This window comes from Rattus norvegicus, chromosome 9 (assembly GCF_021556685.1).
Source record: "Rattus norvegicus strain SHRSP/BbbUtx chromosome 9, alternate assembly SHRSP_T2T, whole genome shotgun sequence".
Taxonomy (NCBI): Eukaryota; Metazoa; Chordata; class Mammalia; order Rodentia; family Muridae; genus Rattus; species Rattus norvegicus.
The window spans coordinates 103,593,559-103,613,660 of record NC_141542.1 but is presented as its reverse complement, the minus strand read 5'-3'; the positions used below and the strand labels follow the sequence as shown (position 1 = coordinate 103,613,660).

At 47.0% G+C, this 20,102-nt stretch overlaps 1 protein-coding gene across 3 annotated transcripts in view; it reads right to left on the bottom strand.

Annotated features, from left to right (window-relative positions):
* Sag (S-antigen visual arrestin) overlaps positions 1–19,128 on the bottom strand; it is a 39,520-nt gene extending 20,392 nt beyond the window's left edge. The window contains exons 1-9 of one of the 3 annotated variants that reach the window (XM_087564797.1): positions 18,976–19,128; positions 17,558–17,662; positions 12,842–12,902; positions 10,251–10,295; positions 8,379–8,572; positions 5,929–5,988; positions 1,966–2,042; positions 626–761; positions 257–341 (exon numbers count right to left, since the gene is read on the bottom strand). In XM_087564797.1, the coding sequence (XP_087420923.1) occupies positions 257–341; positions 626–761; positions 1,966–2,042; positions 5,929–5,988; positions 8,379–8,572; positions 10,251–10,295; positions 12,842–12,902; positions 17,558–17,623 (724 nt within the window). In that variant the 5' untranslated portion in view covers positions 17,624–17,662; positions 18,976–19,128. Of the gene's footprint in view, positions 1–256; positions 342–625; positions 762–1,965; positions 2,043–5,928; positions 5,989–8,378; positions 8,573–10,250; positions 10,296–12,841; positions 12,903–17,557; positions 17,663–18,941 lie in introns of all 3 variants that reach the window. The other 2 variants (XM_087564798.1, NM_013023.3) reach the window with 2 other exon arrangements.
* Positions 19,129–20,102: the final 974 nt, after the last annotated feature.

Genomic DNA, 20,102 nt, shown 5'->3' with positions numbered 1-20,102 from the left:
TACCCCCAGCACTCAGGAGACAGGGGCAGGCAGATCTTTGAGTTTGAAGCCAACCTGGTTTATAGAGTGAATTCCAGTACATAGAGAAACCCTGTCTCAAAAATAAAAAAATCCTGCTATCAATGACAACAGCAATAGGCAGATCGAAGGACACAGGTCGGGTGGGGACTTATAAGGCCAGAGTGGGCCCTAAGAATTAGTTGAGGCTGAGGAATTCTAGAAGCCCTGCTTTCCAGTCTAGAGAGGAAGCTCCCACCTGACACTTTAATCTTCTTCACAACCTTCTCCGTGTTATTGGTCACAGTCACGGTCACAGGGATGGGCTCCCCATGGAAATATATCTGGAAAGTGAGAGAGAAGTCAGAGATAAGAATGGAATGCAGAAGATGGCGTCTGTGAGCTGAGGGCTCCCTAGACTAAGGTTTTCTCAGTCCCTTTCCAATAGATACAGCTGAAGGCCCCCAGTGTTAGAAAATCTAAAGCGATAGCAACTAGCTCCAAATTAATGGAAATAAGCTGGTAGTTTGCAAACATCTATGCTCTCACTTTGGCCAACCCAAGGTGACTTATGCACATCTACAAAGTGAGGGGGCTGTGAGCTAAACCTCATGGGGATGAGGATTACCTCTTTGCTGAGGGAGACTGAGAGGTGCAGGGGCTTGTCAGACATGAAGAACTGCCAGGAGGCTTCAGCACAGGGCTGGGGACCCATCTCAGGTGGGGCATGCTGCACCTTCCGGATCAGTAACCGCACAGAGCTCCTGAGGAGAAAAGGCCCAGGGTTCATGGCTGGTGCCCCCACCCCAACCCCGAATGCTTCAAATCGTCCTGCTAGGGACGTGGGAAAGGCCTGCTCTGATCACTCTTCTGTGATTCCAGGGGTTTGAATGCTGAACCTGCAATGCCCGTAGGGTCCTCTGCATCCTGTCAGACTTGGCTTAGCCTCCTCGCAGGAGAGCTGTGTCATGGTTTCAGATGCCTTATGTGACTGTACTTTAGAGCTCCGTGAAACTGGCACATTGTCACCATCAGAAGCATCGAAAGCATGTCGCTCAGGTCATGGTCCATATGACGGGTGGGTCGGATCCACAGCATGGGGAGGTGTGGGTGCCGAGCATGAGGAGAACATGGGAAGAGATGGGAAGGGTGGAGACTTAGCAGTGAAAGTGAGTTATCAAATAAAAAGAAGGCACAGCTAAGAGGGGGAGGAGCTGGGAGGATTTGGGGGGGGGAGTGAAAAGGGGAAAGAAAAGTGGGGGTGTATATTATCCTAGTTCATTGTATATAAGTGTGAAATGCTCATTTAAAGATTTTTTTTAAAAATGAGCCCTGCTGGATGGCAGGAATGTTTATTGGTGACAGAGATTCTGTTTGGAATGGTACAAATGCTTTGAGTTAGAATCCGAGGCCAGTGAAACATTGTGAATATATTTAGTGTTACGGACTCATGTGTTTCAAAGTGGTTAGAATCACAAACTTCATAGTGTACGTATCTTATCGTAAGTTCACAAATGTTTTAAAAAAAATAGACATGGTATCTTGTACCTGGCATTGCAGGGTTTGGGAAACTGAGGCAGAAGGAGTTCTAGGGCAGTCTTGATTATAAAGTGAGACTGTTTTGAAATAAAATAGATAGAATAAAATAAAATAGAAGCTAAGAAGAAAAAATAAATAAATAGAAAGAAAATGAAAGGACCCAGAAGGTTTGGGGGCCTGTGGGTCCCCAAGGTTGCTAAGACCATTGTCATTCCCTTTTATGTTCCCCTCCCCATATCGGTAGTCATTGTCCTCCCCAGTCAAATGGTAGATAGTTCAGGCCTTGTCTGCCTTGATCTTGGGAGACTCCATGACACCGGCCACCAGGAACCAACTCAAAGAGTCTGTCACACCAGGATAAGGTGGTAGCATTTCTTAGCCCCACCTCTATGCCAACCAGCCCCAGCCAAGTCCCTCAAGAACTCTTACTTCTTGGGGATCTTGTCCTCTTCAGCATCTGTGATGTCTGTGGCAAATGCTTTAACCTCAAAGTCAACCCCACAGCTCTATTGGAGATAAGAGAACAGATAGGGCAGTGGTCAGCACCTCCCTAACAGAACAGAGGCCACACCTGTAGGGAGATATATGGCCCAAGCTTTTCTCCTAAACGGTGTCTTTCTTGGGGTTGTCCCATGAAGACTAGTGGAGAAATATACTGCTAATCTAGATTGACATCAGCATTCTAGTTAGAGTTACTATTGCTGTGATGAAACACCTTGACCAAAAGAGCAAACAGGGAAGGAAAGGTTTACTTGACTTATGCTTCTACATCACTGTTCCTCATCAAAGGAAGTCAGGACAGGAACTCAAACAGGGTGGGAGTCTGGAGACAGGAGCTGATACAGAGGCCATGGAGGGATGCTGCTTACTGACTTGTTCTCCATGGCTTGCTCAGCCTGCTTTCTTATAGAGCCCAGGGATGACACCACCCACAATAGGCTGACTCTTCCTCCATCAATCACTAATTAAGAAATTAGCCCAGCAGTGGTGGAGTGTACCTTTAGTTCAGCACTCAGGAGACAGAGGCAGAGGCAGGTGGACCTCTGAGCTGGAGGGCAGCCTGGTCTACAGAGTAAGTTCCAGGATAGCCAGGGCTATGCAGAAAAACCCTGACTGGAAAAACAAAAAATAAAACAAAAGTTCTGCAGGCTTGTCTGCAGCCTGATCTTAAGGAGGTTTTTTTTTTCCCTTCAATTATTTCAAGATACTATATTTTCAAAATGGGTCACAACCTAAGCTTTTGGCCCATTCCACCCATGTTCAAGCTACAAACGCTTGCTCCGCAGCCGAGGGGCCCTCAATTGTATCATGTCAGAAAAGTGAGTAAAAATCCATATAAAATATTCAGAGTTTCCATAGGAGCACAGTGTGACCCCCATCCCCTAGCCTTCCATACTGCCTTAGTGCCAACCCTACTCTTACAAAGACGTTCCAAACCAGCAGTATTTAAGCTAAATGGTTCCCCCAAATGCCTTAACTCAAGCTAAATTTGCAGGTAAGAGCTACAAGAATGGCACCTACACATTGATACTAGCAGAAGCACAGGCTACAGGGTGATGGTTCATCCTGCTCAGGGAGGCATTTTCTTAATTGAGGCTCCCTCCTCTCAGATGAGTCTCGCCTGGGTCAGGTTGACATAAATCAGCCAGGACAAGGAGTAAACATGGTGTGGACAAACAGCTACTACAGAAGGACAGCCTGCCAACATGAGCTGTGCCTCTCGCATCCAGGCAGGTCCAGGCCTCTCTCTGCTTTGTTCACAAATGTGCAACCTGACCCTGCATGGCCTTCTGACTTAATGCTGCACACAGAACTAGGGACACAGGTATTCATGGCACTAGGAGCGGGGTATCCATGGATGTCCTGTCAGGTTGTAAACACTTCGACCTTGGTGACTCCCCCCCCCAAAGCCAACCCTGGCCAGACTACAATGGTTCACAATGATTGAATTTTTCCTTCTCAATGAGGCGAAATGGTAAGATGGCCTTGTTTTCAAAATGAAAGAGGACTTTTAAGTCTGCATGGATGGAATAAATGCATCTGCATGTGATCTCCTGCCCTTCACTCCCTGTGTAGGCCCAGCACATCCTGGTCTCTGCCCCAAGAGAAAAGAAGGGATAACAAGGATGCCTCTTGTGTCCCAATGCCACATGTCAATGGTGATGGCTGAGCCATAGACCTAACGGTTCTGAGACTAAGGAACATGTCAGCTCTCAGGTTGCAGACAAACAGGTGAAATGTAGCCAAAATGTCTGCAGGCAGCATACTCTGTCACCTACCCATTCCCACCTAGCTGTCACACCCTGTGCTGGTCTCTGAACAAGCCACACACTTCCATAGGTCTCTTTGGGCTCTGGGGTTCCGCTAGGCTGAAGCAGTCACTCTCTTTACAGCTTTCTAAAACTGGATAATAGCATAATCATTTATCATGTATTTCAAATTGTCTGTCTATATATTATACTCTGTTAACCTATCTGTTATATAGCATTAAGATATTTTACTGTGTAACCATTATATAGGGGTGAAGTATATTAGTATATCTCATTTCATTAATATACTAATATCAAACAAATTACATTATATTGTAGAAGATTATAACTGTAACTTGTGATACACAGAATGGTATGTATTATAGTCATACATACATACATACATACATGTATCTAATAATCTCCTCTGTGTCCCTCAAGCCTCCAGCTGCAACCAGGTCCCCAGATCAAAGATACTGAAGGTTCCCAGCCCAGTGCCCCCCCCCTGCAAGTTAATACCCTCTCCCCTCTAAGAATAGAGGAATAAGAGGGCTTCTAGCCTGCACAGGGTATAAAACTCCAGAAAGATTATCTAAGAATCAGGATTTAGGACCTCCTGGAAAGAGCACTGATGGATCTGACAAGTCTCAGTTGTATTTTCTTAGTTCCTTGTCCCCATATCTTGAGTACAATCTGACCCTGCATTACCTTCTGACTTAATGCTGCACACAACTAGGGACACAGGTATTCAAGGCACTAGGAGTGGTATCCATGGATATCCTGTTGGGTTGCAAACATTCGGCCCTTGGTGGCTCCCCCAAAGCCCTGATCCCAGCTGTCCTCGGCGTCCCTGGACCATGACATTCAAACATTCAGAAGTAATATTTATAGTGTGGCCTAGAAATCAGGCGTGTGTGTGTGTGTGTGTGTGTGTGTGTGTGTGTGTGTGTGTGTGTGTGAAATCCCTCTCGTGACATTGGCCTTTGCAATGTGTGACCAGTAGGCAATGTATGCAATGTATCGCAAACCATGGATGGTCCCATTCCATTTAGTTCAATTCTCTTCTATGCCCTTCCATCCCACCCCAGTCTTTTTAATCCCATTTCTTTTTTCTTTTTCTTTTTGGTTCTTTTTTTCGGAGCTGGGGACCGAACCCAGGGCCTTGCGCTTCCTAGGCAAGCGCTCTACCACTGAGCTAAATCCCCAACCCCTTTAATCCCATTTCTAATCTATGACCACCAGTGGGTGATGATAACGTACTGACGAACATTGTCCTTCCACTCTCCATCGCCAGTCCCTGCCTACTGTTCTCCATACCTCCAGACCTGCCATCATAGTCAATCTTGGGGCCCAGGCAAGCTGGCACCTATCCCTTCTTCTCTGGTCTTCATTCCCTCCTCTGTGTCTGGAGTCCCTGGTCCATCTTGTTCACACCCTCCTTTTCAGCCCTTTCCCTTCACAGCACATGTCTGAGCAACTTCAGATCCATTTCTGTCCCTTTGTAACCCTGAGTCAGAGCCTGCTATTCAGCCCCTCCACTGGCTCCCATGTCATTCAAACTCAAGTTGTCAAGACCTGGCTGCCCTATGCCTTCCTTCCACCCTGACCTCAGTTCCCACCCTCTACCCCTTCTCCCCTCATCTAGCATGTAGCAGGAAACAGCAGAAGCATGTTCCCTCCACAGCAAGTCCCAGGGTCTCTTTCCCTGTAAAGTCTGGCTTTCCCACTTTCTGAGACTAAGGACTCTGACTTTAAATGTCATCTGTTGTCCTCCCTTACACAAGCTTGAGGCTTTCCATAGTGGCTGTGGCCATCTAATATGTCCTACAGTTCTGTGTTCTTATTGTTGCCTGTGGCTGTCTGTTAACATGTAAGACCCAGGGGGTTCAATCTCTTGTTCACAAGGATGTTCATGGTTGGAGAATCTTTATGCTGGGCCCTGAGCATATTTGAATTTTCAATGATAAAAAGCTACTTTAGATGGCCATTGAAAGCTTGGCATGGTGGCTCATGACTGCAATCCCAGCCCTTGGGAGGTGGAGGCAGGATTTCAAAGTCAGTCTCAGTCTCATAAGAGTCCACCTCAAAGCAAGCAAAAGCCTATTGAAAGAGGACAACCTGTGGCATTTGTTCTTTAACTTACCTTCCCTACATCTTGTGGAGCTGGCTGCAACATCACTGAGCAGGGTAGGTAGTCAGGGAACTGGAAAAACACAAGCATACAACCATGACGTTCAGAGGGGTCATTCTATGTGCAGTGTAAATCCATCATACAATATGACACGAAAAAACCCACAGAATTCTCCCACTCTCCTGACACCCAGCTCAATGATGATTTATTTCCAAAAACCTCCCAGCATGTACAGAGACACACAATTGACCTTGTACCCAAGGCTTGTGTTCATCACCTGGGCCCGAGTGTGTCCACGGGGACCAAAGGTATCTGATTATCTGGGTCACACACCTCACTAACCTTTATCCTATTCAGACATCCCTCTGGCCATACACACATGACTACAATTTCTCTCTATAGCACTTAGAGCTTTTACAATGCACTTCATGTAGCCATTCCCCCCTGTTGGACACTTACATGGTGTTTAATTGTTTTGTCATTATAAATAGTGCAACAGTAAATATACATCTTCAAATCCTGTAGTCCAGTTTTAGTCAATTAATGGTATGTGAACTATTAAGTCAAAATCAAATTTGTGTGTGTTTGTGTGTGTGTGTGTTTGTGTGTGTGTGTGTGTGTGTGTGTGTGAGAACAGGATCTTTCTCTGCTTAGTTTATGCTACCCTTGAACTTTCAATTCTCCTGCCTCTGTTTATATATCGCTGAGATTCATGACTGAAAAAAAAATCACATTTTTCAAAGATTTATTAATTTCCAAATATTTTTGTATGAATGTTTTGCCTGTCTGTATATGTCCACTGAATGTGTGCCTGGTGTTTATGGAGGCCCAAAGAGAGTGACAGATCCTCTGGAACTGGAGTTACAGACAAGCTGCCATTCAGATGCTGAAAACTGACTCTTGGACCTCTGCAAGAGCAGCTAGCGGCTAACCTCTGAGCCATTTCTCCAGCCCTCTGTGGTTGCTTTAAAAAAAAAATCTTTCTGTGCAGGGGACCAATTTGGTGCATGCCAGACAAATGCTCCAACACCAAGCTACACCTCCAGAACTTAAGGAGTCCATTACTAGCCTGTCATGTTGGCCCATGGCTTTAATTCCAGCACGTGAGAGGCGGAGGCAGGAGAATCTGAGTTTGAAGCCAGCCTGGTCTACAACAGCAAGCTTCAGGATAGCAAAAGAAAAAAACCTTCCATTTGTAACAAGCTTTTTGGTTTTATTTTTTGTATTTTGGGGGGCAGGGGTTGAGATGGGGTTTCTTGGTGTAGCCCTGGCTTCCTGGAGCCCATTATGTAGACCAGGCTAGCCTTAAATTCACAGAGATCATCCTGCCTCTGCCTTCTGGATGCTGGGATTAAAGCCACATATCAACATACCTGGCCTCTAAAGGTTTTTGTTATGCATTGCACAAATTGTTACTACTTCAAGTTCTGCACAGGTATGTGTGCTTGCTATCTATCTATCTATCTATCTATCTATCTACCCATCTATCTACCCATCTATCTGATTTTTGAGAAGTTCTGGCTATCCTGGAACAGGCTCTGCAAAACCAAGTGGCCTTGAACTCAAAGATAAGCCTGTATCCCAAGTACTCAGGTTAAAGGCATGCAACACCACACTGGGCAAAGTAAATTTAAAAAAATATATATAACAATTGTGGTATAATAGGATAACATAAGATTTGACCACTTTAGCTCATTTCAGTGCGTGTTTCATTGTGTTAAATCTGTTCATACTGCGTCAGAATAGTCATAAGCATTAGTCTCCAGAGCCTCCCCGTCATTCCAAAGAGAAGCTCTATCCATAGAACCTGAAATCCCTGTCCTCCTCCCCAGCCGGCCAGTACACCTGGTCTTCATTCCGTCTAAATTAATGGGGTTCAACTGTTGCTTATGGAAGTGCAAACGTATGATACTGTTTTTCCTTTTGTATCTGTCTTGTTTTATATGGAATCACATTTTGGAGGGCGGGGTTCATGCATGTTCTGACTTAGACAATGTTTCTTGACTTTTCGTTTGTTTGTTTTATGGAGACAGAGTTTCCCTGTGTGCCCTGTTTACCCTGGGGCTGAGGGGTAAAAGATGGCACTCATCTACTAAGACCTCCTGTCCCAAAGCAGACTCTTGCTTGCTTAGAACGCCCTGGGGCCAGCTGAGGGTCACATCTACCAGTTTCTTTTTATAGTGAATGAGAGAAGACAGAACATACTCATCTAATTAGGTGGTCAGATGAAGGAAAATATCCAAAGGGCAGGTTGAAATGGTGCCTTCTGAGGCAGGGAGGCTATTTCCAAAGACTTAAAAACAGACAATCTCGGACATGCAATCTAGAGTTTCTTTCAAGGGTGCAATTTACAGGCCCACATGTGTGGGCCTCCGTCCCCTCCTCTTTGCCCTGTTCCTATCATAGGGTATCACGGATGAAGGAGACAAACCGGGGGAGCAGGCAGGGGAAGGAAAGCTCACCGTGAGCAGAAATGGGTACGTGTTATCTCCCAGTTTCTTGAGCAGGCTCAACTGGAGCTGGGTTGGGGCACTCATGGCCCCAACAGGAGGATATACCTGGACCCGAGAGAAATACAGGTCCCTGCGGAAGGTCAGGCCAATCACATCAATGTCCTCTTGGCCATAGCGGAAGGCGCAGGTCAGGGTGACATACACTGGGGAAGGACAGGCGACAGGTTAGTCTTGGTCCATTGCACAGGCCCATGCACCTCAGCCACTGGCACTGAGCGGAGCCAGCAACAGAGTGACCACATCATGGTGTCTGCCCCAGGGCGCCAGGCTCTGCTGCCTGGAAGGAATGGGGGGGAGGGTCTGGGAGGATAATACTATGCAGCTGGTCGGCACACTTTGGGAGGATCAGCATGTTCCTAGGGTTAGAGTTCATTATCCAAAAGCAGGGCTCTCACGGATTGGGGGCCATCTCCTTGGCAACCACATTACTTTGCTAGAGTGGTAGAAATCTATGGACAGGGCTGGCAAGATGGCTAATTGAGTAAAGGCGTCTGCTTCCAAGGCTGACAGCCGAAATTCAATTTCCAGGGTCCACACGGTAGCAGGAGGGAACCAACTCTCCACAAGTTGAACCTCTGCATGTGAACCTTAGTACTTGTGTACCCACCTGCACACATATGTACACATGCAGAGACACAGGGACACACACACGTACCCACGAATACAAATGCAATAAATTAAAACAATGTGCGGACAGACGAGCACAGTCCACCTGGCCTTACTGTCTCCTCCCCACCCCCCTCCTCCTGGTCCACCAGCATGACGATCCGGAGCTGGACGTCTGACACAGTGCTAACATGCTTGCTTGGGTCAGAGAGGGCAGAATGTTTGGAGAGACAAACAGTGCTGGAAGCAAATGGGACATGTGCCTGAGCCATATGGAGGCTGAGGGAAGAGCCAAAGGCCTGGGCCAGGCGGGGAGACAAAATGGAACGTGAGAAGTTTCCTCTATTGTCTTTGCGCATTGCTCGGAGCCTCACTAAACAGCCTCTAAATCACCACTTCGCAAAATTCTGCCTGATTAAAGGGAGCCGGTGCCCAGTGTATGAGTTCGCTTCAGGTTTCTTTGAAGACAGGAAGTGCATGGTCTTCCACGGTAAAGTTTGCTGAAAGTGGTACCTCGGGTCTCCTAGCTTTGGCTGAGCACTCTCGTGTGTCAGTTCTGAGGCCAGCTGCCCCTTGACTGCTGACTCAGAGCCACTCGACACCCTGCACCCTTCCTTACAGCAGGCCTGGACTTTTGCCTGCACCCACTAAGCTGTGGTTTTCCCTGATAGCTGAATCCCTGTGTGGTAAAGGGCCAGACTGGTTGGGTTCAAGCCAGAGAGCTGAAGAGCCCCCGGGAAGGGGGTTGGGGGAACAGAAGAGAACAATTGTTCTGTCTTTCCTGCCTTGCTCCCCTCTCACCCCGACCCTGTTACCAGCCTACATCTGACATATTCCAGTGGGTACATCCAAGGTTTAGAACAATGCCTCGTGGTTGCCAGGAGCAACCCCTCCAAAGGCATATTTAGAATGGATCTGAGTCAGCGACATCATCATAAGCGTAGCTCAAATCTGTTCTAATTCAGTTTTTGCAAGTTGTCATTAGAAACAAATGGTTTGACACACACACAACCACCAGAGATCTCAAGGGCACTGTGATACTGTGGCACAGAACTTTGCAAGGAAGCACAAAAAAATAAACTCTGGGTTTTGTTTCTTTGCCTTTCAACAAGCATAGTTTCCTACTGCCCACCAATAACCTTCTCTGCCCGGAGAAGGATGGACAAGGCAACTAGGCCTTCTCTGCCCGGAGGATGAGCAAGGGGCTTAGCTCACCTTTCTTCCCCTTCACGAGCTCAGGATCCACCAATACAACACCATCTAAAACAACAGAGAGAAAACCAAGAGAGTGAGATTAGGAAATCAAGGCATCTGACTTTAGGACTTTGGCATCTTCTCTTTTTAGTTCGGAGGAGGGAGGCTGAGACAGGGTATCATGTAGCCCAGTGTAGCCTTGGGCTTGCTCTGTAGCTAAGGATGACCATATACAAGTAATCCTCCTGCCTTCAGGCCTGATTCACCAACCAGCTTGCTTTTTATGGTTTTTAAGAATAATATTTGTTCTAGAGAGTGGAGAGATGGCTGGGCAGTTAACAGAACTAGCTGCTCCTGCACAGGGCCTAGGTTTGGGTTCCTAGCACCCATGTGGCAACACACATCTGTCTGTAGCTCCAGTCTCAGGGGGTCCAACAGCCCTGCTGTCCTCTGATGACTCCTGCATGCATATGCACTGACATGCACTCAGGCCCACATACGTACACATAAAATAATAAGAATTGTCACTTTTAAGATGTGGTTCTGGGGATCACATTCTGGTCATCAGTCTTGGCAGCAAGGTACCTTACCCACTGAGGACAGTTTTATCCTCAGCGTTTAAAACTCCCAATCTCCCCCCTTACGCCTTTCGAACGGTTGCTCATGAAACGCTTAGCAAGCCAGAGAAAGCTGCAGAGCTAGTGCAGAGGGCTCCAGCACCATTCATTCAGTCACCTCTCGTGCTTAGAGTTAGACGAGGACATGGTAAGAACACAATGGGTGTGCACAGCTCTGTCGTTTTATCATAGGTGTGAGCACCACAATCCAGACGTGGAATTGTTCTGGCATCGTAAAGGTCTCCGTGGGCTTTATTGCATTCCATCTCTGCTCCCATCATCCTCAGCCCCTGGCAAGCACTGTCTGTGGATTTCTGTCATCTTGAGAATGTTATATAAGTGGAATTATGAAGTCTGCACTCCTTTGAGGATGTTCTTTTTACAGAACATCCTCCTGCCTCAGCCTCCCAAGTGCTGGGATCACAGGCGAGTGCCAACAACTGGCTGCTTGTTCTTTTTTATGACTGAATAGTAGTCCACGGCATGGATATACCACAGTTTGTTTAATGTTCCTCATCTACTGAAGAGAGACTTTAGTCTTTTCAGTTTGGGGCTGCTCTGTGAACAACCACATCCAAGAAAGCTTTTGTGTGCAGTTCTCACTTCTCAATAAATACCCAGGGGTGCTATTATTGGCTCATAGGGAAAGGATAGGCTTAGTTCTTAAAGAACCCGCCGAGCTGCTTTCCCAGTGGCTGCAGCACTGTACACTCCCCACAGCGGTGCACGGGGACCCAGCTCTCGGCACCATCAGGATCACCGGCATGGCCACAGCCCATTCTTTTAACCTTCTTTTGCATTTGAAAAATTGAAACATATTGATTTGATTTGGGGGAAAACGTGTGGTAACAGTTTCTTTTTCTACATATAATTAGATTTCTGGGTGGTTCTAGAGATGTAAGAAGTAACTGATGCTGCACGCGCTTACCTAGTGGCACATACAGTTTGAGGGTACATCTGTCTTGATGGGGTAATGTGGAAACAGGTGTTTGAGGCATCGGCCGTATTGCATGCACACTCAGGAAGCAGAGAGATGGATCGTTTCCTTTAGTACTGAAGATGGAGCCCAGGGCCTTGAACTGGGCAAGCAGTGCTGAGCTACAAACCAACCTTTTATTTTTTTTTTTTTAATTTGAGGGGTCAGCAAAGTGGCTAAGTGGGTAAAGATGTTTACTGTACAATCCTGGCAACCTGAGTTCAATCCCCGGAACCACACAAAAGTGAGAGAACTGATTACACAAAGTTTTCCTCTGATACACAAGTAAATAAATAAATGTAAAACCAAATCATTTCCGACTAACCAGTGGCCACTCACTGACATTTTAGTTTGTATTTATTTGATTAGATTATTATTTTATTTGTTTGTGATATTTTATTCGTTTGCTTGTTTGTTTTGAGACAGGGTTTCTCTGTGTAGCCCTGGCTGTCCTGGAACTCATTCTGTAGACCAGGCTGGCCGCAAACTCAAGAGATCTGCCTGCCTCTGCCTCCCGAGTGCTGGGATTACAGGTGTGTGCCACCAACTGACTGAGATTGATTTTTTTTTAAAGGATTTGTTTTATTTGGTGTATATGGGTGCTTGCCTGCATGCATATATGTGCACCACCCACATACTGCACACAGCAACCAGAAGGGGGCATCAAATATCCTGGAGATGGACTAAGATGGTTGTGAGCTGCTGTGTGGGTGCTGGGAACTGAACTCCGGTCCTCTGTAAGAGCAGCCACTGCTCTTTACCTCTGAGGTGTCTCCATCTTTTTTGTTTGTTCATTTTTTGAGATAAGTTCTCTCTATGTAGCCCTGGCTGTCCAGAAATTCACTATGTAGACCAGGCTGGCTTTGAATTCACAGAGACCCATCACATGCTGCCTCCTGAGTGCTGGGATTAAAGGCCTGGGACACTGTCCCCTACTGGCATTTTTTTTAAACCAAAATCTAGCAGTCTAATGACTGAGAGGAAAACCAACATTAAATTTTCCTCCCAACTCAACTTACCTACAGGCTCTACTTGGCTGACGTGATCTATATAGTCTCTCTTCCCCAGGTAGATGGTCACCTGCAGAAAGAACAAAGGCATTCACTCAGAGGCCAACAATCCCAAAGTCTTCCCAGTAGTGTTTTTCCTCTTCCTCTTACCCAGTGCTAGGAATCGAACCTGGGGCCACATGCATGCAAAGCAAGCACTCTACCCTGTAACCTTGGCCCTTTCCATTAGTCTTCAGAAGAGGGGTTGGTTGGTTCCACAGACACTCTGTGGGTGTCCTTCTCTCCCTGCTGTGAGTGAAGATGGTTCAAGTGCAGTGTCTTGTCTTCCATCCCTACGTGACTCCAGGGAACTCTTTCCATCTGTGTAGATGGTGGGAATTCTTCCCACTCTGTTCTTCCCTCCTCTTCTCAAGCCCAGGTCTGTAGGCAACCAGGCGAATCTGACAGGCTAACCCATACATTAGCAGAAGGTCATGCCCACAGACACAGTCAGCCTTCTGTTTCTAGTTATGCAGTGAAAGGCCTTGTCTCTGTGTCCAGAGTCTTTCTAGACTAGGCAAGGAGTAGGAGTCCCAGAGAAGTGATTGACTGAGTCCACACAAGTAAACCCGCAACCACGCCCTGAGGAAGGAGGGCATGGAGCAAACTGGTGGGGATGCCACCCATGTTCTCAGCAGCTAGTCTCCTCAGCTATTTGGTAGGTAAGCAGGGTCGCTTCTTTGCCAGAGGATCACAAAAGCCTTGAGGTGAGGATCTAGAGCGGTGGGTCTTACCTTCCAGATGCTGCACCCTTTAATATAGTTCCTCATGTCATGGTGACCCCCCTACCATAAAATCATTTTTGTTGCTACTTTATAACTACAACCTTGTGATGGTTATGAATCATAATATAAATTGTGTTTTCCAATGGTCTTAGGTGACCCCTGCGAGAGGGTCCTTCACCCTCAAGGGGGTCACAACCCACAGGTTGACTCTAGAGTGTTCTATATACCAGCCTTCTCAGTATTTCCTACAGCCTTTGGTACAGAGAAGGATTTAGTCAGTGCTTGTGAAGGATGCCAACGAGCAAAAGCACGCATCCCGGCTAGCCCTCTACTTCTCTAGGCCTATCAAGTACACATTTTTACTTCACCAAACAACCTAAATGATTTTTGACATTAAATTGTATCTTATACTCAATCTTCCACAGGGAATCATTTCTCCCCAGGTGGGTCCGTTTGCATGACTGATGTTGAAGGTGGTATCAGGCAAATGCTTCTACATCTCTGTCAACAGAGAGGAACCCAGGGGAAACCTTGCATATTTGTGCACAGCATTTCTTCAGGCCTCAGGACCCTTGGAAGTGTGGGAGCTGGGCATGGGAGAGGGATGCAGGGACACACAGGACAAAGTGCACTGCAGCAGGCATCAAGCTTCTCCTTCTAGGTCAGAGCTCTCACCTGAGGCTAACCCAGCTGACTTGTCCAGTGGACTCTCTGGCCCTCTGCTTTTTGTGCAGGATGGACCCAAAAGTAGAGGGAGAGAAGAGAGGGAGCTGTTGTTTGTCCCCTGCTTGCCAGCCTGGCCTGGGGCTGGCACATCCTTCTAAGCATGTTCCTGGGAGTAGGTCCTGTTGGCTTCTGAGTTCTGATATCTACTGGATACCCCAGGATAGCCCGGGAAAGCACCTGCCCCCAATTCTACAGACCCAGTCCAGCCAGACTGAATGGGGCTAAGGTTCTCCAAGTGTTGGTAGACCATGAGTCTTACCCAGGGGCATAAACTCTCCTCTATCCACCTACCTCTGTTCTTGCAGGAACCCTAACGTGGCTACCTCCCAATTCATAGACGTGACTTTTTCTCCCTTCTATGGAATAGTATCCAGCTTCTTGAAGGTGGCCAACAGGATCGATCCTTACCTCTGGGCTCCAGGCCCCTTTTCCTCACCTTGGCTATGGCCATAGAACTCTCACAGCTTTGCCATAGAACTCTCACAATTAAACCTCTCTGTTCCTAATGCAGGCAGCAAGGAAGGCCCTTCAGTGACACCTCTAGCTGAGGAAGCCCTCCTCACGCTTCAAGAGAACATTTTGGCACTACAGGTCCCCAGCATCCCAGCATGCTCTGGCTGCCCTTATATTATTTTTAGCCAGAGTCTCTCACTCTGTTCTAGAACACCCTGTGTAGCCCAGGCTGACTTCAAACCTGGTGCCCCAGGAGCACTCAGAATCTGTGTCTCTCCCCCTCCCAGCACATATTCCACTTTCCTGGCTTCCAGGACTGTGGAGGCCTCCGCAGCACTGTGGGTCTCTGGAGACAAAACCACTCTAGGTTGCTACCTTGGTGTGAGGTAAGTGCTTAAAACAGGACAGGGTCTAATTATGTAGCCCTGGCTGTCCTGGAACTTGTCATGTAGACCAGGCTGGCCTCAAACTAAGAGAGATTCACTTGCCTCTGCCTCCTGACTACAGGGATTAAAGGTGTGTATATCAAGCCTGACTGACAGAGAGGGAAAGGTTGCAGATCCAGTCCAGCTAGATGGGAGTAAGTTCCCCAGGGGTGGTAGGTACATCGTGAGTCTTAACCAGGAGCAAGCAACTCCAAACTCAACTGGGAGCAAGGTCACCTTTCTACTACCCTGGAAAGGAGTGGGGAGGACAGGGACCTCAGAGGAGGACAGAGAAAAGGGTGAAACCGACAGATGGACTTCCGGCAACTCACCCATAGCTAAGCACACCTTCTTGGATAAACCAGCCAGTCATGCACGTGATCCACCATCAATCATGAGGTCGCATGCTAAGGGGAGGCCAGCCCTAATGGGTAATTCTCTTCCCCACTTCTCTTCTCCCCACTCCCTGCCCGCATCTGTCTTTTACTTTAACATTGTTTTAAAGGATGTACTCATTTTAATTTAGATGTGTATGTGTATGTATGTGTGTATGTATGTTGTATGTATGTATGCATGTATACATATTATGAATATGCCTGGTGCCTGCAAGTCAGAAGAGGGCATCTGATGCTCTGGAACTGGAGTTATGAATGGTGAGTTAGCATGTAGGTGCTGGGAACTGAACCCAGGACATCTGAAAAGGCGACAAATGCTCTTTAACTGTTGAACTATCCTTCTAGCAAGCCAGCCAGCCTGCATCCTTCCTTCGATAAGTGCTTTCTGTGTAGCTCTGGCTAGCCTTGAACTTGGGATCCTCATGAGTACTGGAATCAGAGATCTGTGCTGCCACTTCCAGCTCAAGGGGTGTTTCTTGATTGATCCAGTTCCGAGCATCTAATTCCTTTGGCTTGTGATTGGCATAGTGTAGACAGGTAGCTCAGGCCCAAGCAGTAAGGATAGGAGGTAAGTCTCCTGGAGAGCTCCCGGGAAAGGTCTCCTGACATTTAAGAGCTCATTAGGGGTACTCATCTTGTCTGCATCCTGCCTCACGTTCCTGCCACCAGGCCCCATTATGTTAAACTGTATCCTCAAACCATGAACCGAAATGAGCTGGGGTGCTCACCACCAGGCTGAGGATCTCACAGAAAAGAGAGCCACAGAGAAATGGCTGCAGGCGCCAGGTACCCATGACTAGGGCACACAAGGGTTGCCACTGAAAACTCCCAGTACACAAAACAAGAATTGATGGATTCTCCTCCACTCGGACCCTTGCACCAGGGGAAAAAAAAAACTAAGTGGGGCTGGCAGCACACTGGAATCCTAGTTTCTCAGGAGGCTAAGGCTGGAGGAGTCCAAGTTCAAGGCCAGCCTGGGAAATTTAATGAGATTCTGACTCAAAATAGAAGTAAAATTAGAGCTGGGTATATAGTGGTGGGGTGCTGATGTCTATGTCTATGTCTATGTCTATGTCTATGTCTATGTCTATGTCTATGTCTATGTCTATGTCTATGTCTATGTCTATGTCTATGTCTATGTCTATCATCTTTCTTTCTCTCTCACATTATATATATATATACATATATATATGTATGTATATATATATATATATATATATATATATATATATATGAAGGGAAGTGAGGAGGGAGGAAAGAAGGAAATACATTTCTTGTTTCAAATAGTGTCTGTTTAAAGACCAGCTCCATTTCAAGGAGGCATGGCCATACACGATGAATGTGTTAGGTATTAGTGGGGAGGGGGTTGGGGTGGAGGAGTGGAATGGGGAGTGAGGAATGGCAAATGATCAGAGAAGTCAGCACAAAGTATAAAGGGGAGATAAGAAGGGCTGACAGACACTGTGGTAGGAAGACTTAGAGAATGAAAAGATGTAGAACCCCAAAGTTATAACCTTAAAGAATCCAAGAGCTTGAAGGAAATGATGACCTGTGCAGCCAACAGAGGAACGGGCAGGAGGAGGTACATGTGAAAAGCCTGATTCCTTTGTGAGGCCTCACAGGAAAACCTACGAGGCAGATCTACACTGTCCGTTAGGTATACAGCTAGATAGATATACCAGATACACCAGCCTTAGGGTATGTATGTATATATGTATGTATGCTAGTATGGCCAGTGCTGTAACACGCAAGGTAGAATAATGAGGTTGGGGTGGGACAATGGGGCTGAGAGATGGAGGGTTGTGGGATCCTCAGTTCTCTCTCACTGACTGTCCGTGCCATGGACACAGGGCCTCCCTGGGCCTCATTGGTAGATGGCTGACCATGGTTATATTTAACAAATGTCTGCTTCCTAGTCTTCTTACAATAATTTCCAAGAAGCCTCTCTTCTGTACCACTTACCGACTTGTCCCGGGAGACCTTCTTGAAGATGACATGGGATTTATTGGTCTTCACACAGGCTGCCATGTTGTCTGTCCCTTGGGATGTATGTCCAAGGCCGAATGGCTAAGAAAGTACAATGAACCCAAATACAAAGTTATGGACACTCTGGACATAAAGCCTACCTCTGTGACTTCCTCCCATGCTCCAATATCCATCCTTGATCAGTTCAAAGCTCTCTCTGATTGATTGCACTTTACTGTAGTGCACATCTAAAAAATATTTAGTCTTTTTTTATGTGTATGTGTGCCACATGTGTCCAGTACCCTGTGGAGGCCAGAAGAGGGTGTTGGATCTCTTGAAGCTGGAGTTATAATCTGACCTGGGTGCTAGGAACCGAACTCATGTCTTTTGGAAGAACAGCAAGTACTTATAACTGCTGAGCCGTTTCTCCAGCTCCAGTGCACCCCTCCACCCAAATGGGGTCTCACTGGCTGGCCTGAAACTCACTATATAGACCTGACTGGCCTCAAACTCATAGAGATCTACCTAAGTCCGCCTCCCAAGTGCTGGGATCAAAGGTGTGTGTCATCATGCCTGGCCCATTGTATATTTTGGTGTGTTCTGTTTTTCTTGGTAAGCTTCAGACATCTCAGTAAACTTCACCAGGTAGATTCTAATGAAGTTCTGTCTTTTTTGATTAAGCGTTGGTGTCATGTACTTGTAAGGTTGCATCTAAAATGCTGTCATGCCAGGCGTGGTGACTCCTACCTATAATCTTGGCATTCAAACGGCAGAGTTAGGGTTGCAGAAAATTCGAGGCCAGCCTGGACTACAAAATGACTTCTAGGGCAGCCGGGGTTATTCAGTAAAATTCTGTCTCAAACAAAATCAAACAATTCTATCATGACTAGATTCTTTCTTCCTTCCTCCTCCTCCTCTTCCTCTTCTTCTCCTCTTTCTCCTCCTGGCTCATTATATAGCCCAGGTTGGCCTCAAACTGGCAATCCTCCTGCCTAGTGCTGGGATTACAGATATGTACTACCACACCTGGCTTTTCTGTGCTTTGTGGTAAGCTCACAGAAAATATCCCTGAAATATGCCATATGACTGCTCCCCAAAATGCAGTTGTCAGAGGCATAGGAGAACCCCAGTTACACCAGGCAGGCCTTTCTTTCTACTCAGATGTCTGTTTTCTCTCCTCAGTCTGGCAGATAATCAAGGCCATCTCAGGGTTTGGGATTAAATGTTCTCTGAGTTTCCTTTCCAAGCAAAATCCTGTAGTAGTCAGAGGTAGTGAACCCTAGCACACTGCCTTGCAGAAAAGCGTGTCTGTCTGTCTTTCTTGTTTCTCACTCCCACCCTGTGTCCACCCTGGTTTCTGAGAATGCTGATGCTTACTTACCTTGTAATTTGTCACCGAAGTCAGGAGAGCTTACCTGTGCTTTCAGATGGTGAGCAGCTAGCCCCGTGCGCTGAGGGAACTGGTAAAATCCTATCAGATAACCTCACAGGGCAAGGGTGAGGCCCCTGGCTGCCATGTGGGGGGAATTTGTAGGGATCTGTGGAGATGCCCAGCCCTGAGGTCTCAGTGTCTAAAAACCAAATCAGATTTGAGGAGCAGGGAGCTGATTGGATCAGTGAGATGGCAGATTGGCCATTTCAGCAGTTCTAAGCATTAACTGGAAGCTCCAATCTTCTCAGAGGGTCTCAAAGATGCACGAGTATCCAGCTGGCCGGGGCAAGGTGTGGTGAGAGGAGTAGCTAATTGAAAACTTTTTTCTTTTTTAAATCCTAAACCTCTTTAGGTTCTGGAAATAGATGGCTTATCCCTTCGCGCTTCACCATCATCCGGAAGGGGGATGTTCGACTGACAGACCTGATTAATCTCAGCAGGCATTAGGGTATTAAATTAAGAAAAAGGTCAAGGAGAAAGGTCAACCTAGGGCTGGGCTGCACGTGTCCCTCACCTTCACCCTACACACCAAGAGTCCTGTTGGGCCCTTGGTATCTTCCCTGGTCTTTACACGTTCAGTCTGGGTCTCCACGCCAGCTGGGCTTCCCCGGGCAATAATAACTCCACCACCCAATGGGCATCCATCGCTACATCTCAGGCCCTTCTATAGACCCAGCACAGACCTTCTGAACCCTGACCTGTCAATTCTCCTGCTGGGGAGGTCCTGTCACTCTTCCATGGAGACAGGCATCTTGGAGTCTACGTGAGCCTTCTACTCCGATCCTTCCAAGTTTGACTAAGTGCCATTGTCTCAGGGAAGTCCTCCCAGCCACAGGCCCAGGCCTGAGGCTCACCTGCCATTCATCCTTACTAATGACTCTTTTGTTATTAGACTCTGGGCCTGTGAGGCAGAGTACCTACTACACTGTGCTGCCCTCACTTTGTGAGGAGCAATTCATGCTGCCAAACACACTGGAAGGATTGTCTGGGATGCTATAGCTACTGACAATGGGCATCACTCTAGAAATAAAACAGTAGCAACAAAAGGCTTATTGTGATACCTAGGGTGGGGGCGTCAGCATCTGTCCCCACATCTGGTGGCTTTCCATC